At 48.6% G+C, this 24,445-nt stretch overlaps 9 protein-coding genes across 9 annotated transcripts; 3 read left to right on the plus strand and 6 right to left on the minus strand.

Annotated features, from left to right (window-relative positions):
- Positions 1 to 427: 427 nt before the first annotated feature.
- Positions 428 to 2,888, minus strand: BO83DRAFT_353624 (uncharacterized protein; the record flags this gene model as incomplete). The annotated part of the gene is made up of 6 exons (XM_025529057.1): positions 2,709 to 2,888; positions 2,252 to 2,634; positions 1,817 to 2,192; positions 1,612 to 1,768; positions 1,421 to 1,554; positions 428 to 1,371 (listed from the first exon to the last, which is right to left on the minus strand). The coding sequence occupies exons 1-6, from the start codon at positions 2,779 to 2,781 to the stop codon at positions 428 to 430; spliced, it is 2,067 nt and encodes a 688-aa protein (XP_025392307.1). The 5' UTR covers positions 2,782 to 2,888.
- Positions 2,889 to 3,606: 718 nt separating this feature from the next.
- BO83DRAFT_133995 (CocE/NonD family hydrolase) lies at positions 3,607 to 5,618 on the minus strand. Its single transcript, XM_025526121.1, has 2 exons — positions 5,290 to 5,618; positions 3,607 to 5,229 (listed from the first exon to the last, which is right to left on the minus strand). The coding sequence occupies exons 1-2, from the start codon at positions 5,481 to 5,483 to the stop codon at positions 3,732 to 3,734; spliced, it is 1,692 nt and encodes a 563-aa protein (XP_025392308.1). The 5' UTR covers positions 5,484 to 5,618; the 3' UTR covers positions 3,607 to 3,731.
- Positions 5,619 to 6,116: 498 nt separating this feature from the next.
- BO83DRAFT_395721 (uncharacterized protein) lies at positions 6,117 to 7,611 on the minus strand (the record flags this gene model as incomplete). Its single annotated transcript, XM_025533094.1, has 5 exons — positions 6,117 to 6,341; positions 6,411 to 6,553; positions 6,620 to 7,127; positions 7,196 to 7,384; positions 7,441 to 7,611. 5 exons carry the CDS (start codon positions 7,609 to 7,611, stop codon positions 6,117 to 6,119), a joined length of 1,236 nt encoding a protein of 411 aa, XP_025392309.1.
- Positions 7,612 to 7,958: 347 nt separating this feature from the next.
- Positions 7,959 to 10,439, plus strand: BO83DRAFT_434276 (uncharacterized protein). The gene is made up of 5 exons (XM_025535776.1): positions 7,959 to 8,068; positions 8,137 to 8,516; positions 8,582 to 8,772; positions 8,845 to 9,668; positions 9,750 to 10,439. Exons 1-5 carry the CDS (start codon positions 8,021 to 8,023, stop codon positions 10,233 to 10,235), a joined length of 1,929 nt encoding a protein of 642 aa, XP_025392310.1. The 5' UTR covers positions 7,959 to 8,020; the 3' UTR covers positions 10,236 to 10,439.
- A 291-nt stretch (positions 10,440 to 10,730) lies between these two features.
- BO83DRAFT_454568 (cupin domain-containing protein) lies at positions 10,731 to 11,529 on the minus strand (the record flags this gene model as incomplete). Its single annotated transcript, XM_025536979.1, has 4 exons — positions 10,731 to 10,910; positions 10,965 to 11,086; positions 11,154 to 11,212; positions 11,281 to 11,529. 4 exons carry the CDS (start codon positions 11,527 to 11,529, stop codon positions 10,816 to 10,818), a joined length of 525 nt encoding a protein of 174 aa, XP_025392311.1. The 3' UTR covers positions 10,731 to 10,815.
- A 1,914-nt stretch (positions 11,530 to 13,443) lies between these two features.
- Positions 13,444 to 14,069, minus strand: BO83DRAFT_434277 (uncharacterized protein; the record flags this gene model as incomplete). The annotated part of the gene is made up of 4 exons (XM_025535777.1): positions 13,843 to 14,069; positions 13,717 to 13,791; positions 13,591 to 13,665; positions 13,444 to 13,539 (listed from the first exon to the last, which is right to left on the minus strand). Exons 1-4 carry the CDS (start codon positions 13,993 to 13,995, stop codon positions 13,444 to 13,446), a joined length of 399 nt encoding a protein of 132 aa, XP_025392312.1. The 5' UTR covers positions 13,996 to 14,069.
- A 1,291-nt stretch (positions 14,070 to 15,360) lies between these two features.
- On the plus strand, positions 15,361 to 16,476 carry BO83DRAFT_423464 (oxidase ustYa family protein; the record flags this gene model as incomplete). The annotated part of the gene is made up of 5 exons (XM_025535097.1): positions 15,361 to 15,637; positions 15,694 to 15,804; positions 15,856 to 15,992; positions 16,055 to 16,070; positions 16,220 to 16,476. 5 exons carry the CDS (start codon positions 15,361 to 15,363, stop codon positions 16,474 to 16,476), a joined length of 798 nt encoding a protein of 265 aa, XP_025392313.1.
- Positions 16,477 to 16,771: 295 nt separating this feature from the next.
- Positions 16,772 to 18,017, minus strand: BO83DRAFT_423465 (malate dehydrogenase; the record flags this gene model as incomplete). Its single annotated transcript, XM_025535098.1, has 5 exons — positions 16,772 to 17,118; positions 17,186 to 17,525; positions 17,608 to 17,618; positions 17,685 to 17,883; positions 17,949 to 18,017. 5 exons carry the CDS (start codon positions 18,015 to 18,017, stop codon positions 16,772 to 16,774), a joined length of 966 nt encoding a protein of 321 aa, XP_025392314.1.
- Positions 18,018 to 23,312: 5,295 nt separating this feature from the next.
- BO83DRAFT_385249 (esterase/lipase family protein) lies at positions 23,313 to 24,415 on the plus strand (the record flags this gene model as incomplete). The annotated part of the gene is made up of 4 exons (XM_025532612.1): positions 23,313 to 23,356; positions 23,420 to 23,645; positions 23,711 to 23,767; positions 23,840 to 24,415. The coding sequence occupies 4 exons, from the start codon at positions 23,313 to 23,315 to the stop codon at positions 24,413 to 24,415; spliced, it is 903 nt and encodes a 300-aa protein (XP_025392315.1).
- Between the last annotated feature and the right edge of the window lie 30 nt (positions 24,416 to 24,445).

Below are 24,445 nucleotides of genomic sequence, written 5' to 3' on the forward strand. Positions count from 1 at the left end.
CATACTAGACTGAACTATTGAACGTAAGAAAGGAAAGAAGGAAACATAAAAGCATATATAAATAATAAAAGTCAGTAAATAAATTGAAATACCAAAATGAACAGAACTATATACATGATCTAATTATATATCTCTAGATATTTTTTATTATTGGCTATTATTGTGGAAAAACAGTGGTGATTGAAAAGTTGGATCTATGCTCTTCCTCATGTATTTGGTTTACAATCAATAGCCCAGCTATAGTACGTCACTGCTGTTGTAATTTTAGTTAACTTTAGGTAGTCCTACTACACATGCTACCTTGTAGACAGCTTCCAAGAGCCACATAGCGAAGGTCTCTGGGGTCGTGGTCATGAATTAAACATCAGATCATCAAAGCCTCAACACTTTTATCAGCTATATATCTCATAACATCATAGGCAAGCCCCTAGGACGACTGAACCGCAATGGGGAAGTCGGCAATATGCAGCTTTGCCGAGCCGTAAGGGACCAAGCGGATCTTACTCGGCGATCCAGTAACATTAGGATACTTCGGAGGCACCGCAGCGGTCCCCGAGTCCTCCTCCCAGGGGACCAGCCATGCATCAGCGAACAAGGCAAAGGGAGTAGCGTTCTTCGCCCAGATGGGATTTTGGAGTTGTCCATCGCGATCGTAGACCTGCTGAACGGTCACCGAGGTCGGGTCGATAGCATACCGCCAAGAAGAGGTCGGGTCGAGCACATAGTCATGTGTCTGCGCCACGATCTGGTCTGCTGGCAGTGGCTCCAAGGAGGAGTAGCTGAGGGGACTGTGGTAGGTGGAGTTGTAGTCTATGTCTAGCGCGTACAATAATGGGCCGTAATAGATAGCTGCGGTGCCGTTGGCTGGTGACTCTGTGACCTGGATGCCCATTTCTAGCTCCACAGCTATCCGAGTAGTTCCTTTCGTGAGATTGAAGGTTTGCAGGTTATTGGAGTCCGAGGAGAGGGGTTTGGACGATCCCGCCGCGAGTGAGTACTGAGAGCTTGTCTTGTTTACCCAGTCGGGAATGCGGACGGAGAATGATATGTCGGTAGTGGCTGTGATTGCATACTCCAGTCGGCCTGAGAAGGGGTAGTTGGTCGTACATGCGATGGTCACGTTGCCTGTAGCCAGCTTCGTGCTCAATGTTTCGGGCCCCAATAGTGCGTGAATCACATGGCTGTCTCCCTCAAGCACATAAGAAGCGGCCACATACTTGGGATAACCCTGGCCATGGTTGACGGTGCAGCAAGGAAAGTTGGGCTCGAGGCCATAGCTGTTGGCGTAGGAGTTCACGTTCGCGAAAGGGACGGCACTCAAGTTGCGGGACCAAGGCTGATTGACCTGCTGGACATATTGATGAGACCACCCTAAGAGAGTCTTAGCCGGGGTATTTGTACTAGGTGCTCATAGACTTACAATTCGGTGATAGCGCTGCAGGCAGCGAGTTGAATGCGACGCGCTCGGCTCGGTCTGCGTATGCGTTGGTGCCGTAGAACCGATACAGATAGGCCATGGAAAACATCATCTCCACCGATATGCAAGTCTCCGAGCTGTTTCATGTCAGTCCCAGAAATAGTGGATTAAAAGAGAGGCGAAGACACGCATACCCTCGCTCGGGACTGAGTCCGCCCAAATGCTCATCGGCCGTGATGCTCCCAGCAAGTGTCGACTGGTAAGTGGTGAGCAAGTTCACCGCCAATGAAGTCTGGTCTAACAGGGAAGAATTTCCATTCATTCGGTAGAGTACCGTCGGATACCGTAAGCCTGTTTTGGTCAGCACGTCTTCCACTGTCCTAGGGTTTATTTTCATACCTTCCGCTAAATTGACACCATGGGTGAATGAACTGGTCGTGATGTACGGCGTTCCAAGTGTAGGGAAGACACCCTCAACAAAGAATGTTGTCCAGTCTTTGCCACCAGCGACGCCTCCAGCAAACATAAGCTCTATAGTCTCCCAGATTATTTCTGAGTTGTTTCGTGGATAATTCTCATACAACCACTGCAACGACATGGGCAACTCATGCGCCCGGGCTAGTCCAAAGCCGTAGGGATCAAACTCGTCTCCAAGCGTCGTATTCTCAATCAGGCCGGTGAAATTGTCCTTGAGCATGGAATGGGCCAGGATGGTAAATTTATGCATTGCTGTTACAATCCGGTCCGTCTCGGATGGATCTGCTTGTGCGTATTGCTGGACCGCTGGGTCAGAACCAAGCACCACATGTACACATACCAGGCATTTGCACTCACCACTAAGCCGAAGAAGAGCAGACTACGTGCCCATATTCCTCTAGTTTGGTGAGTTTTCTCGGGCCCCAGCCATCCATCTTCAGCTTGATGGTCAAGCACGTAATCGAGAAATTCCTTCGCCTGAGCTTTTAAGCGCGCGTCGTCGATGGTCCAGGCGAGGGGGACAACGTAGTTAAACCAGTAGGGCGCCGCCTCGTCTAGCGTGCTGTACTCCCAATCACCCCCGACCCATGTTGATCCAGCCACAAAGCGGTAGAAGTCGTTGAGATGGCCGGCCAGTCCATTTGCTTCGAGCTCCAGCTGATCATGCAGCCAGCCCGTGGCGGTTATTGTACCGAGGGGAAATGTGTTATACTTGAATGGCTCAAGTGCCTTTTCCATACCTGATTTTGGTTGTTATATGTTAAGTGGGATTGTCTCCGCAACGACTGTCCAAGGATTTTTCAGATTGACTCACTTTCAGTAGGAACGCTCGCTGTGGCTATGGAGACCAGATGCAAAGCTAAGGGCAACAGTTGCGGCCACTTCATATCTATAATTACTGCTGAAATTCTTCGACATCCAGCTTTCGAGAAGGTCTGGTGGAAGATAAAGAAGAGAAGCTCGGCTCCTTCTCCGGGATTTAGCCCGCCCTTGCTTAGTGGGTGGAGTATCCCCCGCATGATAGACGGCTGGGATTCCTATTTGAGTTGGTGGTTTTTAAGAGGTATGCGGTGAGTCTCGGATGTTAAATATGTTTCTCTGAAGGTAAAAGGCAGGAGTCCTTTCAGAGGTAGCTTAAATGAAGAAGGAGGAGCAAGTGCCCTATATACACAGACCCTCCAAAAAAAAGCCCACTATGTCGCCTCACAAGCCTGCCTAATCAACTTACATACTGACTTACTAGCGCTTCTTGGGCGAACAGTATCATAACTGTCGGTATCACCAGAAAGTCCGTAGATAAAACATTGGAACATCTCCGGGATTTCACCCGGGGGTCGATTAAACTGGATAATCGTGGAGTTCACGAGTCATGAATCTAATTCGGGGAAATGCTCCTAGTAAGCGAGGTGATGCAATTAGATCCCACTCAGGATATCCATCTCTTCATGCTGCACCTTCCTCTGCAGTGCTTTTATACCGACCCCTATCCTCATGTCAGACAACTAGTAATTTAGGTTGTGGTTGGCATGGGACTGAGCAGATCGACTTGGATCAACTGAATTCAGTCATGCAAGGGATCACAACATGAGAAGGTTTGCTGAAGAATAGACCACTGAGAGCAAAACTATCTGCAATGTCACTGTAACGACTAGAATTTATAAATCTAACACAGGTACTCTGGATCAATTGCTGTTCGGAATTACGGGAAGACTGATCCAGTTCTCGTAGTTGGGTCCGAAGTGCACATGATTGTTGCCCTTGAAAACGCTTTCCGGCCTGTTCGATTATTATTCAGTATAGTTGCCACAAGTATTCCATGGAACGTGCTGTCGTTGGCTTACCTGTCACTTGGATCATTGTGGTTGAACATACCGCTACCAGCCAGTTCAGAAGCGCCGATATCTAAGACGAGGCGCTCCCCCTTCTGCACCACAACGTTTGTAGGCCATAGTTCCACATCCACAGTGTACACCTCATTGGGGATAACTGGAAGAACGTCGGAGGAAGAATAATCACGATAAGGTAGCCAAGGGCGGTGGCGCGGGTGCTGAGGATTGACTTTTCGTAGACTTACCCTCAGGAAGCCTTTCGTCACCGGAGCTGGCTCCCCGGTAGTCCCTGTGTAAGACACTTCGTCGCCAGACGATGAAATGTGGCGGAGAGACAGGAACAAATCCAAATCAGAAGGTGTGGTTGACTGCCAGCGATGGCGACTCACAGAGACATTGAGCCGAACCACAATGTGCCCGGTGATTTCCTTCTCCGAATCAAATGGAGTTGAAGAAAAGGAAACAAAGGCGGGGTCATCACCAAATGCTTGGTATTCCACCTTGCGAAGCGTCGTCAAATCTGTCTTCTTCCAAGAGAGGCCTCCCTCCGGGTGAAGAAACATGGGCGTATACTGTGTTCTGGCAATTGGCCACTCGTTTTCCTTCCTCCTCAAAAATTGCCGTTCAGCCTTGGGATCATTGTATCCGACGTTTCCTTTCCGCAGAACCAAGTCGACTGGTGGGACAGCCCCTTTTTTGGACCATCCTACACGATCTTGGCCGTGCAAAAAGGCATCCAAGAAGCTCCGTTGAATTTCAACTTCTTCTGCATAGTAGAAGGGAAGGTCATGTCGTCCAACGATGAAGCGGAGATATTTGAATTCAGACCCGGCGTGGATGTAGCCCTGCACGTTGCCGCGAAGGTGCAGCAAAATTCCTCCCCAATTGGCAACACTGAGTAAGGGTACCTGAATGTCTTCGAGGTTGAAGTTCACAGAGGCGAAGCGTTCGCCGTCTCGGAACCGATGCTTTCGCGCCCCATCCACAAACGTAACCCGAATTCTGGCTAACTCGTCCGCCGATAACGAGCCCTCAATGGTGTCGTCGCCTCGGTTTCTTGCAGCTCGTCCCGCGAGGCCATATTGGTTTGTACCGATTTGTCTCTCCCATATCGTGTCCAGACCTGCATTGGAGAGAATCCCCCCGTGTCGGCAAGCGTCGCGGTAGAAGTCAGAAAAGCCTTCCCACGGGACGATGGCAGCTAACCCTTTGGGCCTTCGCGCCGCAACTTGCCATTGGGTTGTAGCGAAGTAGCTGATACCCAGAAGACCGACTTTGCCGTTGCTCCAATCCTGCTCAGAGGCCCATTCGATCAATTCATAGAACGCGTCGATCGTAGCTGAAGAGAGCGCGTCGAGAAAGCCTGGGGACTGACCCGTTCCGGGCTCGTCACTCCTTACGACAACATAGCCGTGTTGAGTCCAGTAGCTCGGAGTGGGCGTCTCCCAAGCCGAGTGGTTTGTTTTGTGGTCGGGGTTAACTTCTGCGTAGCTGGGAGGGTTGAAACTATACGTTCTCCGTTAGCTACACTGAGCCAAGAAGGATACAACAGCACTTTGGGCGTACTGGGAATAGTGCACATCCTTTCCATATGGACCACAAGTGGCAAGGACCGGGTGCTTTGCATCAGCCGTCTTCGGCCGGTACACATTACAGCGCATAAAGCTGCCGTTTCTGAGAGGAACAGACACGTTTTTTTCATAGATATAGGGATAGGACGTGCTATCGATCGTGTGTGCATTGCTGGTATGACCCGTCATACTGAAGCGCTGGCTGGTGTTGTTGGGCTAGTAGTAGTACTTTTGATGGTGCTGGGGTAAGTTTTGTCTGGTTACAATCATGGAGCGACCGATACTTAATGCATATTTGAATTTAGTAGCTAGGATCACCAGGACCCTTTTGTCGGTGTGTTTCCTGAGCCGAGAGTGGTGCCATACTCACCAGAACGAATGAGATCATTTTGCCGGTTGGCAGTTGGCTGCGATTCGGTGTTTCGGGAATTCGGTCTCGCGCTGAACAAGCCCCTTATCTCCGGCTGTTTGCCGCTAACCGACTGCGTGGATTGACAACGCGGTGGGTGCCCGTATTGCTATTGTGCAACCAGCACAAACTTTCCAGCTGAGCGGTTGGATGGTAGAGTTCATTTTGGGACTGGGAGTTTCGGGTGGTCAGATACGCTCTAATGACGTTACGGCACCATGAAGGAATTCAATTTAATAGTGAATATGAAATCCCGTAACCTTATGATCCCTCTACAGAGTTGGATTTACTCTCAGAGGTACTACTGGAGGGTTTGGACTTTAAATCTAGACTTCCGACCGGGAGAAGACATTGAGAAAGAACAATACAAATTGTTGCCAAAATAAATCTATCAGACTACAGATCTCACTTCATCAAACTGCCGAGACAGCAGGCAATACTTTCCCTCTGCACTCGCCAAATCCAAGCATCACTTTTCCGGTCATCTTGTCCCGACACCACCCCTCCATAACAACCTCATCACCATCCTTCAGGAAGGTGTCCTGTATATCTGAGGGGGCAGACTTGAGCCTTGTGCGAGGAAGGCTTCGCTCGATAAGGCAGCCGAGACCGATCTTCTCGCCATCTGAGTTGGTCGCCTTTGTCGTCAAAATTAGTGAACGCACAAGCTAGAAAAGTGGGAATGACCCAGAGGAATTTTGCCTTACACTGCTAGATATGGTTCCAGTTCCAAAGACATCTCCTGTTGACAATCCCTCTCCGGCAGAGGCCAGGTGTGTAAGCTGCTGGATTGGCGTCCAGTACAAAGTATTGAGGTTGCTCTCGCAGAGTGTGTACGACTTGCCATCTCCTGCTCGAAAAAATCCCTGTTATCACACTGCTGTTTCATCAAGGCCGTGGCATTATAGTTACTTACGGAGCAGCTTCGCTGACACCTCAATGTCGTAGGTTAGCGCCGCATCCCCCTGAGGCCTCAGATGTGGTACCGGCAGACGATCCTGCTGTGTCGTCCTCATGCACTTGAACGGCTCCAGAGCCTCTGTTGACACAATCCAGGGACTTATAGACGTAAGGGAGCCCTTGGAATGGAAGCAGCCGAGAGGGGGCATCTCAAAGCCCTGAATCTGTCGTGATGACCAATCGTTGAGGAGGGTGAAACCAAAAACATGCTCACTGGCTTTGGCAATGTCGAGTCTCTCACCTCGTGGCAGTGGAGTAGACAGCCAAACCCCCATTTCTAACTCAAAGTCGAGCTTCGACTCGGGCTGGAATGAGACTGCCCCTGTTTGAGGCTCGGCATACATACCATAAGGCCGGGTTATTGGGGTACCTGAAACTGCAAGGCTTGAGGTGCGACCGTTATAGACGGAAGGGATGAAGAACCAGTTGGATGCCATCTGCTTCAGGTTCATGACCTCTGTGCACTGAAAAACTTTAGCCACCGATAGGGGAAGGAAACTAGTACCTTGTCAATAGGGAAAAACAAACATACATTCTTTGCGTGCTCCAAAGAGCAATAAAAGTCGGAGAAGTTGCGGGTATGCATTGGGAGGTGGTTCTGTACACTGGACAGTAGAATCAACGCCTCATTGACAGCGTCATTCAGGATTCCAGAACGTATGCGAGCCCTGACGGAAGCTCGAAGGTCCACGGGCAGGGCAGCAAAAGCATTCCAACTGTCCTGGGGTCAATGTTAGTTTCGGTCCCCTGCATTAAGGCTTGTGCCGAACACCTCACGTTAGCAAAGACGTTGACATTTAGATTAGGTATGGGCAAGAAGAAGTCATGGCGGTAAAGGAGATCCAGGTCAATGGCGAACTGCTGGTAAGCGACCGCGCAACGTTTTCTGGGGTTTCCTTCGGTGGAGATCACACCGTAGGGGAGATTGTCGATGGTGAATGCGTCCATGGTGTCTATCTTTCGTTCAGTCGATGGTTACTGTTCTCGAAGAAGAGACAACAGTCCTATTATATATTTATTTATTGCATGATTGGAACCACGTAAATAGGGCTCTAGCACGCTGATAGGTGGTGCAGCACTACTAAGAAGAATCACCACACCCTGATTTAGACAGAATTTCACATAACCCGGACAGTACAAAGCAAAGTATATCCTATGCCGAATCTATAAGTTCTTTACCCCGGAGCCGCCGGTTTCCCCACTTTAGCAAAGGTCGATCATTTGCTACTTCCCCCACCTTGCCGGGCCCCCCGCCTTTACTACCGAACCTGAGATGCATTTCCCGAACATTCGGACTTTCACTCGTCATTTCCCGTAAATCACTAACAACAATCCTTGAGCTTCTTCATTTTTCTCGATGGCTGGAAGACCCAGACGATCGTGCGATGCCTGTAGCAGCCAGAAAGTGAGTTTCTGTTGCTCCTATAGTTCAGGTGGCGGGCCTGAAGTTTCTGACGTCAATGGATCGCTCAGCTGCGATGCTGTGGCCAGAAGCCCGCTTGCCAGAGGTGCAGGCGACTTGGCCGAGCTTGTATCTATCAGTCGAGGAGAGCAACAGCGTCGACGACGGCTAGAAGAGCCGCAGAAATACCGAGCGCAGTCACCACTAGCGGAACCGGCCTTCAGTTACAGCCACCATCAGGCTTCTCTCAGCCCTCAGTGTCGCGCCTTCACTTAGCCGAAAAGCGTTATTTTGGTGTCCCAACTACCTTGCTTCCGGTATTGATAGACCTGTATTATAGCCATCTGTACAATGCTTCACTACTCTTGCACAGACCTTCCCTGAACCGCGCTATCGAATTGGACACAATTCGCACTGACGTGCTACTCAGCATCTGCGCCTTGGCCTCTCGGTATGCAATCTCTTCATTCCCTGGTCTGCTCGGGTGCCTCTTCCTTCTTAACGTTTACTTGTCAGGTTCTACACGGACTCCAAAGGTGCTGCAGTCCTAGTCGAGAGTCAATTTGACCGTGAGTGGGCCGAAGCCGCGGGTCGGATGGCCTTTCAAGAGGCGGAGTCGCCCAATGGAGAAAATGTCGTTGTATTCATCAACCTTGCTCTCTTCTGGTACAGCGTAGGTCAATTTCGGCGGGCCAACATGTTGTCGAGTATGTCTCCAGCACGATTCTGTGCGCCTCTACATCAATTGTATTCGCTCACTAATATAATTTTGCAATCAGGCTGTGCCTCGAGTACCACCTGGGTTCTAGGAGCTTCTGATGAAGAGAGGCGGAATAAGAGCCATATGGACTCTGAGATGCAGCGACGCCGATTCTGGGCCGCTTACTTACAGAGTACGTTTCAGGCTGATAGTCCCTTCCCAAAAGTACCCACCGAGGGCATGCTGCATACTATACTACCATGCGGGGAGTCCGAATTCCAATTAGGGAGTCCTCGATCTAGCATCACTTTGAAAGATACGGAAAGCACGAAGAGCATCTACGCCGAGCTGGTCAGGGCCATGTCTCTATGGTCGTCGGTTGTCCACCTCATAAAGCAGACAGGACTAAGCCTAGCAAGCCGTCTGGTCGAGATACAAACATTGGACAGTCGCATTCATGAGGCTTGGTCAAAGCTGGACCCTTCGTTTCAAATGGATAGCGCGGAGATGGCTGCAGTACCTTTGCAAGATCTGCCGAAGTTACTCTTGTTGCACGTGATCTATAATCAATGCCTGTGTTCCCTGCACTCGTCCATCGTGCCACTGTTCTCCTGGAGCCGCTGTGAAGGTGTCTTTGCGTACGCGCAGCAATTGTCCGCACAGACAGCCTTTGAGCACGCAAATTCTGTATCTAAACTGCTACATGCAGCCTTGGAGCTGGACTGGGACGCTCGAAGGATGCCGAGCTTTATTGGATATGCTGCCTATTCGGCTTGCGCAATCCAGGCTCCCTTCTTGTGGTGCTCACAGCCAATTGTGAAGCAGGGCGCCGTGCGCAATGTTTTGGCCAACCTGAAGACGTTACAAATACTGGGAAAGCACTGGGCCTTTTCAGATGTTTTGGTACGATAATTGGCTCTTTCGGACCTCAAGCCTTCTTATATACTTCTCGGCCTGTGACGCATACTGACGCATTGTCCACAGGGCAAGTTTGCTTGTGGCCTTTACAAGGTGCATGCGAGCGCCCCATTCCCGCTGACAGACGAGCCGAAGAATATGCCCCTGGAGACCCTACGAGAGTTTAAACCAGCTAATTCTAGAGCGCGACTTTCTATCCTGACTCACAATTCCATCCTTATCAGCGAGCACGGTTCTACTGTGCAGGCCGCAGATGATATCGAAGACCTTGGTCTGGAAGATGCAGATTCTCGGGGACCCGTGTGGGCAGAAGAGAGTATTTCTGGGTGTATCTCCCAGATATCGCGTGAAGTCGGTGCTGGGACTAGCCAGCTGCCCATCACGATCAATCCATTTATAACCGCAGATACTATCAACGGTTTTAACGGTTGTGTTGTGGACAGCAGTTTTGACGGATCTATGCTAGGACTAGGCATGGAACAGATTGGGCATATTGATGACTGTATTATAGATTTGCTGCGGCAAGGAGAACTGTTGCAGCAGGGAGCATAACACGTGTATGATCATGTGCATGAGAAGTTATAGTTGTTTCGGCTGTACCCACGTCGGAAAATAGAAAAGAGGTAATTTCGGAGTTGGGGGTTTATGATTGAATTATATGGCCTAGTCCGACATGTTGGCTATATCTTCTCGGACGGGAGTGAAGTTGGTATGGAATGTGTACTGTAATGAACTCTACCTTTTAGTGACAAGAACACAAGGCATATTGCTGGGTATAATTAGGTTAATGAGAGGAAGTTGCCTGTGTTTTTCACATTTGTGACAGGGTGAATGTATATTATAGCTTACAACCGTCTGGTAATCTCGAATACCACCATTCTGTAAGAGTAAACAATGACGTTACTTACAATGTAGCTTTCATTCCAGTAGCAGTTGGATAACCGAAGCCTCATAATGACAACCTAAATACCCCCGAATTCGTACCTGTTACAATAGCTCGCTAATCAAACTCAACACTACGAAAGAAAGTTACATCAGACAAGGACGTGGAACTTCAATACGATTAATATAGATACAGCAGGTGGGCAAATCGAGTAGAAGGGACATCAATACTTGGATTAAATTCTCTTCTTTATTCCTTGTCTGACCTTCCACCACTAGCGACCTCATGCTTGGAGTAACCTGTCGCCCCGAGAACCTTCCCTCCTACAGTGACCGGGTGAGCGGCTGCAGCACAGAGGTCAGTTTGAGATCATTCCCATTTGATGAAGACCGACATACCAGTGAGTATGAAGTATATTCTCGCAGGCTGATCGGAATGATTGGTCCAGCCATGGATTGTACCTCGCTGAACACAAACATCACCAGCTTTCATGTCCACACGAACTCCGTCATCAAGGTAACTGGAACGCGGGATTAGCCTCCAGAAATCACATTTATAACGCTAGGGGAATGCATATGCTAACATACCAGGTGATTTCACCGCTATGCAGGATACCAAAATCCAGGGACTCCGTTCGATGGAACATCTGATAATAATCAATTTACGATCGATTCTTGGGCCCCCGTGAAACATCCTGTATGTAGCCACACTCACCGTTTCCGTATTTGGTGGAATGTCTACAACTCGGAGTACTATGCCATTGTTGTTAGATAGATCCGTGGTGCGGGTTTCGATCGGATCAATCCATTTATCGTTAGATTCGGGGAATTGGTGCGTCTTGTAAAGGACTGCGAAATTGGCATTGATTGCTGTTGGCTCGCAAGGAATCTCTCGGTCGTCCACAACGATGGCTGCGCCGTCGGAATTATGTCCGGTTACAATTCTTCTGGGGTGTGGAAACATGATGAGGTTTTATGACTAATCGAAATGATAGGAATGTGAATGTATGTATAAGTACGAGTTGGAGATGGCATTGTCAGTAAACATGAAAACAAGGGCGTTAGTGGGTTAATATATCATTACAGCAGTACATGAGCCCTCATAGTATACACTGTCATCATACTTACCCCGCATAGGCTTTCCAACAGCGCTAGTAGTAGTTTGTGTTGCCTGCATTGGGAAGGATAGAATCGGGATGTGGGGTATAAACCGAATACTCCGAATACCGACTTCGATGTTAATTGACAATTGTGCCCACTGCAGGAAAGCTCCGCTTTGCCTCTTCGGCTATTGCAGAAGCAATTTTCGGGGAACTCCTCGAGGGAGGAAAATCGAATGCTATCCCCGGATATACCGGAGTTGAGACCTTGAACACTGAGTCGGACTCTGGTAAATATTCTTACATTTATCTATTTTAGTTATTCTACCTTTCTGACAATCCACCCAAGACGCAGATGAGACGTGCACACGCTACGACAATCAGAAAGCCACGACAGCCCTCATGGAGTACACTGACGATGGTAGAGAAGAGTTTTCCAATACACTCCAAGGTATCCCATCATCTCTGCTTCCACAGGAAGTATTGAGTGAGATCCAAAACTGGATCAGGAGCCCACGGTCGAAAATGGTTTGGCTCGAGGGGGTCCCGTCATTTAATCATAGGTCCAATCTTTCCCTGGCAGCCACGCAGCTGTGCGCTCTTAGCACAAGGGCACAAATTCCATGTATCTCATTCTTCTTTATGCCAAGATACAATTGGGACACGAATGTCTCGAACCAAGAAGCCTCTGTCATCGCGCTTTTGTACTCCATAATCATACAACTTGCGCGTTTGCTCCCCGCAGACTTCCACGGTGCCCCAAAGCTCCTTGAGCAATTCGAAATTCTTGATGGAATGATAGGATCTGCCTCCACTGCATTGAAAATAATCGAAGGCCTTTAGGTGCATGCACCGCCATCAATTAGCTGGATCATTGACGGACTTCATATGGCAGAGAGCTGCGGAACTATTAACATTCTGGACGACTTTGTGGCCATACTGCGTGAGCAGGAGAGGTTGCGGCTTTCCAAGGTATGCTTTACTACTGATGCAAATAGCCATGCCCTGTTGCCGGCCATGATTGTGGATGATCGAATAGATGCTTCTCTCATGGCTTTAGTAGGACCTGGGAGGCAATTGCATGGAGGGGGAGACATCTTTTCCGAGATGAACAGTTGGTAATGTATGTGATGGTCTTTACTTACTGGCTTGGGAAGCAGGTCCGATACTGATATTTTAAGTTCTTAAACAGAAAAGTATCATTTACTGAAGATGAACTTTTCCTTACGGGAAAGATATCGTCATTCTTTGACATAACAGTTTTGGATTTACCCTTTTATCATCTTTTCTATAAATGTATCACTTTATACTACCGTCCCTTTACTATATCATAATCCGAGATATTGAACCGGGATCGGCCCTATCCTATATGAGGTAGATGGCGATTACGTGCTCAAGAAATGCATTACTAAAGATGCACACTACCATGGAACATGGAGGAGCCTTTTTACAAGTACTTGCTCGCTATGGATCAAAAATGTTTTGACTTGTGTTTATTTAAGCACCAAGGCTCAAGAATAAGTGACAAGAAAAGGCAAAGCCTTATCGGAAGTGGCACGGATACAGTACCTTGCATGTTGAATGCTGCACCTGGCAACAGGATACATCCGTCAAAAGCGTGTGTGGTGAAAGAGTCCGGCTTTGGTAAATGAACCGCACAGTAAAGCGTACATCAGGTACAGCGTCCTGCAGACTTTGTCGCCTGCCAACGCGCTATAGCTACGCCTATACAGATTCATTAGCATGTTCACTGCTCCAGAGGGTAGGGCCATTACCTTTCAATAGCCACCTCCACGACCGTATCCGTCACCACCACGACCATATCCATCGCCGCCGCCGCCACGACCGTAGCCGTCAAGCCACTCTCGCTTAGCCTGGTATAATGTCAGTACCCTTTCCCCGTTCACAATGTGGGAGTCACTCACTCTGCCGTAGCCATCGCCTCCACCATATCCATCACCACCGCCACGGCCGTAACCGTCGAGCCATTCCCGCTTAGCCTGATATAACTTCAGTATTCCTTCCTTTCCGCGAACTGGATCGCCACTTACTAGACCGTAACCATCGCCTCCACCATATCCATCACCACCACCACGACCATAGCCGTCCATCCACTCTCGCTTTGCCTGGTAATATTTAAGTAATTGCTTGCTTTCGTGAGCTGAATTGCTACTTACCAGTCCGTAACCATCACCACCGCCGTAGCCGTCTCCACCGCCACGGCCGTAGCCATCAAGCCATTCCCGCTTGTCGTTCTCCTCCAGTATGGACGCTCCGGGTGCCGCGATGGCAAGCCCGATAAGTGCACTCAGCCAGATAAAAGAACGCATTTTGTTCAACTTTTTCTTATTGGTGGTGGTAGTGTGCTTGATGATTGATATTGTGCTTGTGAGGCTTGTTGTTGTTCTTGAGATATCCTGATTGCTCTCCGAATTCCAGGTCTGGGCCTACATTATATAGGGTAGTCTGGTCTCACATCGTGGACCATTTCTATGAGGCATTTACGCCCCCTCACCACTTTGAATATGCTTTTTCTTTTGAATTGTCTGAGAACAATGCTTGTCTCCATCATGTCCGTGCGTAGACTTTATTTACTGTCATGTGTCAACGCACTGACCGTTTCACTGAAAATGATATATTGCATCTATACGATCAGATAAATGGATAGATATGTTCCGATATCATGTGTATTGTGAGGCAGCTGGTGGAGCTCCATACAATATTGATCTCAGGAAGGAAATTGAGCGGATGCCGGATGCTGACGGATTGCGCTAGTTAACTAGTTATTATGCATTGTACCATATCTGACTAAGATTCGGTGCCTTTTATGCTTTTTTCTGGTGTGAGATACTACATGTTCTCTTCATATCGGAAAAGCACGCATTGAATGACAGTGAAGATCGAGTAGCCATTACCATATTGAAACTCTGCTTCGACCCCTGCTGTTACTACGTCTGTAAAGTCCTTTTACGAATTGCAAGGCCCCTCGGTGAATGAAACAGTCATCATTGTCTCCTGGATTGCTTTTTTCTGTTGTTTCCATAAACTGCGGGTGAAGAGACAGTCATTGTAAGTTTTTATATTACTTTTTCCATGTGGTTCCTAACACCCGTCGGTGAAGAAAACAGTTGTTATAGTCTCCTATATTGCTTTGTCCTGGATGCGGATACAGTGTGTGACAGCTCAACCATCAGCACGAACATGTGCCACACAACAGTGATCAGATGTAGTAGTATACTTGCAACTAGAATAGAGTACAGGTAAGCCAGAAAGGCAACTGATGATCAGTCTCTAGAATTTGTAAAAGAGGTAGCCTCGCGGACTCAGTTCGAAACCAAATTCGGTACCATGCTAGCATCAGCACCTATTATGTGCGCCGTAGCGCTCTTGAACCCTCTATTCACGATCTGCGTTGTGATCTGCGACTATAAATTGATATTATATGTTGATAGCGCTTACACTCCAGAAAATGCGCAAAGATCATCGATGTGACGCCACGCATTTTTCTGGTGACCTAATGGAAACTGACAAATACCACTTTATCCAATCAAGACATCATCCCTCGCGAGGTTGGGCTACTGGGAGGGTTTATATGACCGAAAGCATAGCCCGAGTCAAGGGTATTGCGAGCCACTCGAGCCATTCTTCCTCAGAGGCATTCCGAGGCCGTTCTGTAAACAATTGGAGATCCAGAAATGAAGGATGCCGCATATTGTCCAGTTGACGATGGCAGTGACTGCCGCGGGAGCAGCAGTCTTGACAAAGACGAAGCCAGACGAGTGCTTCTTAGCAAGCCGTTTGAGGACCATAGGGTCCATTCCAGTCCACCTATGAGCCGAAAGCACTTGCTATTCGGATTGTTCTGTGTCGTCCTGCTGATGTTGAACACTGTAATGCTTGTTTTCAACCTCTGGATAACCACGCCCCATTCCCGCAAAGAAGGCTTCATTCAGAAGCCTACAGATTACTGGTGTAGGTATATCCTTTGCTTCAACTTCTCTACGCAGAGTTTGACAGGTCCTGTACAGTGCCAGGCTTTGAAAGTGGAATCGTTTACGAGAAACGACAATTCTATAGCGCCCATTCAGAATACGCGGGTGTGGGACCGGAGGTAGATGCCAAATGGCATGACTTGACAAGTTAGAATCCAGACAATCTTTCATTGTCAATTTCCTAACAGCCATTGGTAGGAGGTGCAATGGGCATCAGTCGCCAGCAGCTCACAGCATTGAACAATCATCCCGATGTTGCAGTACGAATCGAAAGCGCTGACCCTGACCAAGAGTATATGGCAGCCTTTGACGTTCTTCACCAACTACACTGTGTTGTGAGTATTGTGACTATGGGCGTGTTGAGCTATATAGCTGATCATGTCGCTTTTTTTCTTAGGATCTCCTGCGAAAAGGTATCCACATGGACTACTACAAAGACAAAGATGAGCATTTCGTGAAATCAAACAGATGAGCGTATCTTTTTTCACTTAGGTGGGACTTACGATTTATCTTTTTCGGTTTCGAGCTCCGGAGCACAACATAGAGCTAACAGAGTTCCCAGACCACTGCGTTGATATACTTCGTCAGACCCTAATGTGCAACGATGACCTCTCCCTGGTGACATATAACTGGGTGCAAGGCTTGGACATCCCGTACCCGAACTTCAATACATACCATACCTGCAAGAATTGGGACACGTTCTTTGCGTTGAATCAGAAGCTCGATGTTAGTGCCAGGTGGGAAGGTGGTAAGGTTGTTGAGGAATACCCGATACCCAGAAAGCCGGAACATGTCGATGGCATGTGGCCACCTCCTTGAAGGTCTTCCTGGATTGCGCTCTATTTCACCACCGGTTCAATCTCAAGATCTGTGCCTATTTTGGCAAATTTTCTACAGTTTCTCATTATCATCTATTGCTTGCATATAGTGAGTGAACCTATGTATGCGTCATCACTTGTCATAACAATGCCATCTTTTTACGCTGAAGAGCAGTTAATGAGGTGGAGCATAATCCAAGGTTCCAAAGCACTGTATCCAGCTCTACGAAAGCGACCCGAAATACATACACCCCATAGGTTACTATCAAGTAGACCCTTGAGACGCAAAGCTACTCCTACTCCAAAGCCAACCCTGTAGCAATATCCTTCTTTAACCCCTCGATAGCAACTCCCAGAAGCTTCCTCTCATTCTCAGAAATCTCACCAAATGACAACGCGTTCGAAGCGCCTGTCTTTCCGATCTCAACCTTAACAGCAAAATAATCCACCCCAAGCTTAGCCGCAATCTGCTCACCACCAGGAACGCCTGGAAGATATACATAAGCTTCCTCGGTAACAGTTTCTCCACCCATGGCTGCCAAAATAGCCTTGATGAAGCGGAATCCTGCATACGCCATGCATGTAGTAGCACTTCCCGCGCCCTGCTTACTCTTCACGATCTCGTCACCCCCGAATTGCACACCTTTATTTACTTGCCATTAGCATCTGCTTCCCGAAGGTAAGAAATACTTGTATTGTGGGAAACATACGGTTAATGACAGCCGCCAAAGTCTCCTCATCAAGTTTGACCGGGGGCTGAGCCTGACTATATAGCGGCAATATGGTAGCTCCGCTGTGGCCGCCGATGACAGGGACTTTGTAGGCTTTGGGGTCGGTGTTTTTGGCATGTGCGGCGAAGGTAGAAGCCCGTACGACGTCTAGGGTAGTGACGCCAAAGAGACGAGTCGGGTCGAAGACACCTGCTCTTTTGAGGGTCTCAGCGGCAACGGGGACGGTGGAGTTGACGGGGTTGGTGACAATGCAGCAGAATGCCTTGGGGCATGTTGCTGCGACTTCGGTGAAGATGGAGCGGATGATGTGAGCATTTGTCTGATATTAGTTAGATGATGGTTATTCAGATGAGAACATCGCAAATATATATTACGGTTCTGTTGGGTAGTTGTTGTCTCACCTTGAATAAATCTAGACGCGGGCACCGGTCAGTAACTGGTGAAATATATACAAGTGTAAATCGTACTCGTCACTCACCATCTCTAGTCATTCCCGGCTTTCGCGCAATACCAGCAGTTACAACGATGATATCAGCGCCGGTAAGGGCTTTTTTCAGTCCATCATCAGCCGGAAGGTAGCCAGTAACCTTGGCTTTGGTGTCGATGTGCATCAAGTCCGTAGCAATGCCCGGTACATGAACAATATCGTACAAGGCAATCTCATCAAATAAATCACTCTGTAGAGAGTCAGCCAGCTTATTCTGTAACATGTTCATTTATGTAAATTTTTTGTTGGTCATACTGTTTTGCATAGAAGACTGAGGGGCGTGCCTATCTGGCCTGCGGCGCCAAGAAGTGCAATCTTCACCATGTTGATGATTTGTGCGGTCGATGTATTTGGATCAGAAAGGCAGATTTATTGATTTGATATAATAACCGAGATCATGCGTTAGCAATTGACTAGACGATCTTCTGTTCTTATTACTGGTGATTCTCCCCGTGGTACACCTCCTGCAAACATGCTGCGCGCTCGGTGGATGAACATTCACCCGCACGGACCAAGTATAGCCGGCTGGCCTGGGGAACTCGACACGGCATGTCTCGCTGATTGTTCTTCAATCTCAACCCCATAGGATTACTTCATGACCTGAGCTTGGACTACAATGCGGGATGTTTCAAATGTTTTCTACCGGTACTGAGAAACCACATCAACATCCAGAGATTAACCATGTCCTTGGGCCTTCATGGTTTTCCGACGCCTTTCACAAAGCTCCTCAGTAATGGCCTTCTCTTGCTACCCGGCGGTTAATCTTAGGATGACATACTGGAAATACGTAATACATGGAAGCCTAATTTCATTGTCAATATGTTTGACTATATCCTGATGCTCAAGTGTTACTAGTAGTTGGCAACCTGCTGCTGTAGACAGCACAGCTTTCCTCACATTATAAAATTATCTCACCTTCCATTACCCAAAAATAGACGCTTCCAGAACCTTGACTATTTCTTCTTCGGTAGCCACCGTGAGGCCTGGCGTCCGAGTAATCCTTTTGGGGCTTCGGCAGCTTGCTCGGGCTGATCGGGCTTCTCGGCTTCTTTTGGCGACGCAGGTGTTTCTTCCTCTTCATTCGCATTATCATGTCCATTTTGATGGTTCCGACTCAACATATCAATAGCCCACTGTAGCTTGGCCTGTTCAGCAAGTGTGATTGGGGTTTGTTTGTCTTTAGCCTCGGCATTTGGATCAGCCCCCGCAGACAGCAATGTCTCTATCATTCGCTCTCTTGAAGCCTGGATGGTCTTGAACATCTCCGGCTGCTGTTCCACCTGAAGTGCAATGGTTGTCAGCAGCATGGAGAGGGGCGTTTTTCCATTGGAATCCCGTGCGTTTGGATCAGAGCCGTTCTCGATCAACATCTTGGTCATGGCTTCGGGCTGCATCTTGACCACTGCGATATGGAGTGGACTCCGACCCGCACTATCCCGCGAGTTAGAGTCTGCCCCATGCTCCAGAAGGGTCTTCACTGTCTGCTCCGTATTCTTTGCCTGAATGGCAATGTGTAGTGCAGTTTGCCCGGAATTGACGGTATAATAGGACTGCCACAGATCTCTGGTATTCTTGAGGTTTGACAGTCCACGGGCCGCTGAGACGGCCCCAATGCTTGCTTTTTTGTTGGGATCTGCGCCATGGTCAAGAAGAATCTTGGCGATGTCTTCCAACCCAGGAATAGCCGCACACTTGTGTAGGGGAGTCGCTCCAGAGCTACTTGCGACATTCGGATCAGCCCCACCTTCGAGCAGTGCCGTCACGGTTTCGACTGAGCGGCTATCAATGGCATAGTGCAGCGGAGTGTTTCCTCCCTGTTTTGTCGCAGTAGCAGGGCTCGCTCCTGCCTCGAGCAGCGAGCGGACCATTTTAGGACCATTCTCGGACCGCTTGGAGGCGGCAAGGTGCAAGGCTGTTCGACCAGGATGAGGAAGCCCGAGAGTCGTAACACTCACAAACGCGCCCTTCTTCAGGAGCCATTTTACCATTTCCACTGATTCTGAGTCAGCTGCTATGTGGATAGCGCTCCAACCAGATAAATCTGGGGCCCAAACGTGTGATGGCAGGGAGGTGTAAGTGGCCATTATTGGTGAGCGTTCAGCTAACCAAGGGAGGTCCAGTCGTGCTGCAACGAATAGATGGCTCGTGCTGCTGCTGTGTCCGGAATCTGTGGAGGAACATGTAAGTATGGACACTGGTACTGCACTACGTTTGACGAAGAGGGACTTACATTTCCCTGAAGTATATCTCTTCAGGAGATCGTATGCTGAAGACCAGCTGGCCAACGCCACTGAGTTAATAGCGAAGAATTGTTTCATGCCCTCCACGTCTGTCTCCTCGTGGATATTGCTCTCATGTAGATGATGACCCACGAATACGACAGCGTACTGCAGAAGGGGAAATCCTTCCAGGTACTTATTTCTGACTTCTTTAAGCTGAAACTCGTCGATAATTCCACTCTCATCGAATGGAGGCTTGGGTACTTCACGCCGGTGGACATTCTCAATCTGAAGATAAGCAATGCAAGTGGATGCTATTCTTCGGTGCGCCTCTACCGGCGTCAATCCATATTTCGGGTATTCCTTTTTACCTTCCACACTGAATACACCTGACAGAAAGTCCTTGACAGACTGGTGACTTAGGTGGACGAAACCGTCGTGAACCTCTAATAAAGCACTCCACTTGCTTTCAATATCGCGCCGCAGTTGATCAACATCATCTTCTGCGCTTCCAGCTCCAGCAGACTTCCCCTTCTCCTGCAGTTGAAGAACGACGTCCAGCTCCTGCAAGGCCAGGGGCCGACCGGCGAGGTAGACCCACATCAAGAGTGTTTGTAACTTTGGTCTGCTGTCTAACGGTTGCGTCTCTAACATGTTCTTGTAAAAGGCTGCCACATCTGAAGGGATGCTGTGAAGCTTGTCTTCAATCATCCTCTCTGACCAAACCCCGTCCCAAGTGCGCAGATCACCGAGGATAAGTGATAGCCACATGAACATGCCTTTGGAGTTTTTCTTCAACAAACTGGTCGTAAAGATCAAGATAGATTCAGAAAACCCACGGTACTCCTTAATGCGCTTGACAGAATTGTCGGTGACTTGTTCGATATCCGGTTGGTTGTCTGTGGACATGTCGACAATATATTTGGGACGCAGTATATTGCGAACGATGCTACTTCCTCGATCGGAGATAATGAAACGCAAACTGAACTGCTCTCCCTGCTTTATGGCTTCATCGTTGATGCTTTGAGAGAGCTCCTTAATCATAAAAACAACATCGCTCTGGTACCGTCCACATTGATCCAACCCATCGACGATAAAGTAGATAACTTCTACCTCTGGATCTGGAATCAATTCTTGGAGAATTTTGCGTAAGACGTCCTGTGACTGGAATTCAGCCGGGTCAGATCCCGTGACATCCAAGTCCTCAACCTTTTGGATATGTTTTTGCAAATGTTTTACCAGGCCCCGATTCTGATTGAACAGCCGGTACATCAATGTCCTCAAAATCCAGACAGGGGTCCGCCGGTGTTCATTTCTGTCGTCACAGAAGCAAGCAGCTGCCCTCGTCTTTCCGGCAGGCCCCAGTGAGGGCAGCGGCTTATCCACGGGGGTTGAAACCGGAGACCCAATACGCTGCTGTCTGTCCACCTCTTTTGCGAGGAACTTGAGCAGCACACTTTTTCCGCTACCTGGGATGCCTTCAACATATAGCGGGCCAGATTCAGAGGGGTTTTCTTCAATCCACTCTCGAAATGGTGCACTGTCTAAGAGCCATTCGCAAGTTCCAGGCTCAGCATCATGGAGGTCCTTTCTGTTTTCTGGATCTCGGCCAATGAGGGCGTCAAGGAGTTTATCTTCCACGGTTCTTTGCTCGCCTACATGTCAAGATATGGTTAGCAACCATCCACTCATTCTCCGGAAGGTTTACACGTGTTCCCCTACCCATATACACAGAGGCACCTGCGGCAATATTGATGCCTTGGATGGCATCACTATAGATTGAAGTCTCCACATTTCCAAAGTTCTGACCCATCTGAATTCCATTGTTCACCGAATGGGCAAAATCAGCCGTCGCCGTGGTTGTTGGCTCCGGCTTCTCTCATGTTAACCCAATATCCACTGTTTTTTTTCATGATGTGGTAGATAATCTTGACTCACCTCTGTCTTTGAGCCTGGGAATCTCATTGCGCTGGTGGCTGACGGGATGCACTAGAGGATAGGCAATGTTGAATGGAGTTGTCAATGTAGGAGGACTGGATCCTATAGTAGAATGGAGGCGATATTCTCTGAGCGGGCTATTATTCTCTCCCACTGCCGAGAAAGTGAGAGAGAAGATCCAACTTTCAGCTCTCAATGTCCATTGAGGACATGTGGGTCCACTTCTACAGCTCCGACTCCACCGTTCAGCTGAGCCCAGGCACCGCCAGGAACACAGATACCCAGCCGTCTCTAGCGCGTAGAACGGATCACTCAACTATCGATGGCTGGTCTGTATATGGCAGTCAAAGCGCAGGTCAGTGGAGCTCGCACTGTACCTCTTGCTGCCGGTCGTGGCCATTCGGTTCTGCGCTGACCACCAGATCTTCTATGGAGTACTCCAAATTCTGGTCACACCTGCATGTTCTGATGTGATCTTACGTTCATGTTTTGATGTGTGTACCGTGATTTATGGCACCGACCTAGTGTCTCGATTGCGCAGCCATATACTGCATAACAATCATCAGACACTAAAATAGCGGTATCAGGCTACTCTGATTTGTGCTTGTTCCATACGGTAAAGCCATTACTACAACACATTGCCGAATCAGACCCTTACTTGCCTACCCAAGTTGCAAATATTGAGGCCATTGAGAAGATTAGACATCACAGCCTCATGGTTGAGACAATGTAGCTGTTTGTGCAGCCGGGAGCAAAGGGTGGAGTGCAGTTGAGAGATCAGGTCCTTTCCTCCAGTTGGTCAATGGCTTAAGGTTTTACGTGCTGCATAACGAAGATGAGAGGTCTGTCATCGAGATATGAAGGCAATTCATGTAAGGCTGCGTGTGCGTATGTGTGTAAGTTCTCTTGTTCTCCGTGGAGGCACTACTGCCACACCACCTTTCGCTCCTGCCATACCCTTCTGTATAAGGAAAGACCGTAGGAATGGGAAAGGTCTCTGCGAAAACATCCTGTGTGCTCGGCATAGAGGCAACGACGGGGAGACTCACGAATGAGAGGTAGTATGCTATGTTGATCCCCTACTCCTGGAGCTGGACCAGCCATATACGTAGTAGATAGTTGTTGGTGGGGGTCATAGAGAGTTTCCCTGCAGAACTAGAACTGGCTCCTTGGAGGTGAGCATATACTGATTGGCTCTAGTGGAGAATTTCAACCGTGTCTGGAGACATGGCCTAACACATTGGCACCTTTTCTCGGATATGAGCGTAACTGCCTAGACGCATCCCTGGCTGTTTCGGTCTATCTTCGCCGCTGTGCACTGCCCTCCTCTCCCCTCTTCTCTGCGATTCTTGAGGATCCACTGAGAACGAAGTTATTTAAACCACACAGTCCCACAAAGCATGAATACCGACAAACATCCTCCTATTTCATATTACGGAGAACGCATCTCATCATATCGACCATGACTATCAAAGCCATCAAGGACTTCCCGGAGGCGAGAGTTGAGTAGGACAGCCGGCGTATTCGCTCGCACACTTTGAACTACTTGACTAATCAAACCCTGTATAGCATTGTTTTTGTCCACGGCTTGCAGACGGACCAGAAGTCCTGGACCAGTGAAGATGGTGTTTACTGGCCGGCAACCCTTCTGCCTAAGCTGGTCAACAACGCCCGCATTTTGGCATACGAGTCTGAAGATATAACTGTGGAAAAGATCTGGAATACGGAAGATTATTTGAGTGAGATTGCCAACGAACTGTGCGATGATCTTGTGGGCATGCGTTCTGGCGAGGCGGTCCGTCATCTGTTTCCTTTCCTTCACCTGTTCTTGGTGTCCATGGTGGGCTAACAGCATTCCAGGCTCAGCGACCCATCATTTTCATCGCCCATTCTCTTGGTGGCCTAGTCTGTAAGCACGTACGTACATTGACCCGTCACCACGTTGAACATCCCTGAATCAGATTACTAACACCTCTGTTTCTATGGCAGGCCCTCAACCGAGCAGCCAACGACGAGGACAAGAAGCAAGTTGTGGAAAGCGCCTTAGGTCTTATGCTCCTTGGGACCCCATACTATACGTCTGCGAACATTAGCGAAGCAGGCAAATTTTTCCGCCTGGCCCAGCAGGATGTTCCTGGGCCTGATGAGTTGGTGGCCAAGTCGCAGAACCTTTTCGAATCTGGGAATGAATTTGAAGATTTGAGGCAGAACGCTTCGCTGAAGTTGAAGATCTTCTTCGAGGGTGCACCTACGAAGGTCAATGACGAGGAATTCAAGGTCGTCGAATCGACCGTCGCTGCGTTGCCGGATACCCAGAAGCAGAGTCTCCGCATCGGATACAACCATCATGGAATGAGTTGCTTCAAGGATGAGAATGACAAGGAGTTCAAGAAGATTTTCACTCCCCTGAAGACTTGGTTGGGAAGCATCCCGGAGCCGGAAGAGAAGGGCGCTGTGAACAATATCTCAAAGTCTACGTTCGACCGGTCTACCAACAATGGTTGGCAGCTGGGACAAAACGCTGGAAACGTCAACGGGTTTACTATCAATCAGAAGGGTAAATAGACTTCTACTTGGTAGTCCGTGCTCGGGACG

Source organism: Aspergillus eucalypticola (genome assembly GCF_003184535.1).
Source record: "Aspergillus eucalypticola CBS 122712 chromosome Unknown BO83scaffold_3, whole genome shotgun sequence".
Taxonomy (NCBI): domain Eukaryota; kingdom Fungi; phylum Ascomycota; class Eurotiomycetes; order Eurotiales; family Aspergillaceae; genus Aspergillus; species Aspergillus eucalypticola.

Excerpts from the sequence above, each read along its gene's own strand:
- BO83DRAFT_133995 (XM_025526121.1), bottom strand. The coding sequence starts at position 5,483 with ATGACGGGTCATACCAGCAATGCACACACGATCGATAGCACGTCCTAT. Across the intron at positions 5,230-5,289 it reads AAGGATGTGCACTATTCCCA|TTTCAACCCTCCCAGCTACG; the intron begins GTACGCCCAAAG and ends GAGAACGTATAG.
- BO83DRAFT_434276 (XM_025535776.1), top strand. The coding sequence starts at position 8,021 with ATGGCTGGAAGACCCAGACGATCGTGCGATGCCTGTAGCAGCCAGAAA. Across the intron at positions 8,069-8,136 it reads ATGCCTGTAGCAGCCAGAAA|CTGCGATGCTGTGGCCAGAA; the intron begins GTGAGTTTCTGT and ends TGGATCGCTCAG. Across the intron at positions 8,773-8,844 it reads GCGGGCCAACATGTTGTCGA|GCTGTGCCTCGAGTACCACC; the intron begins GTATGTCTCCAG and ends TTTTGCAATCAG.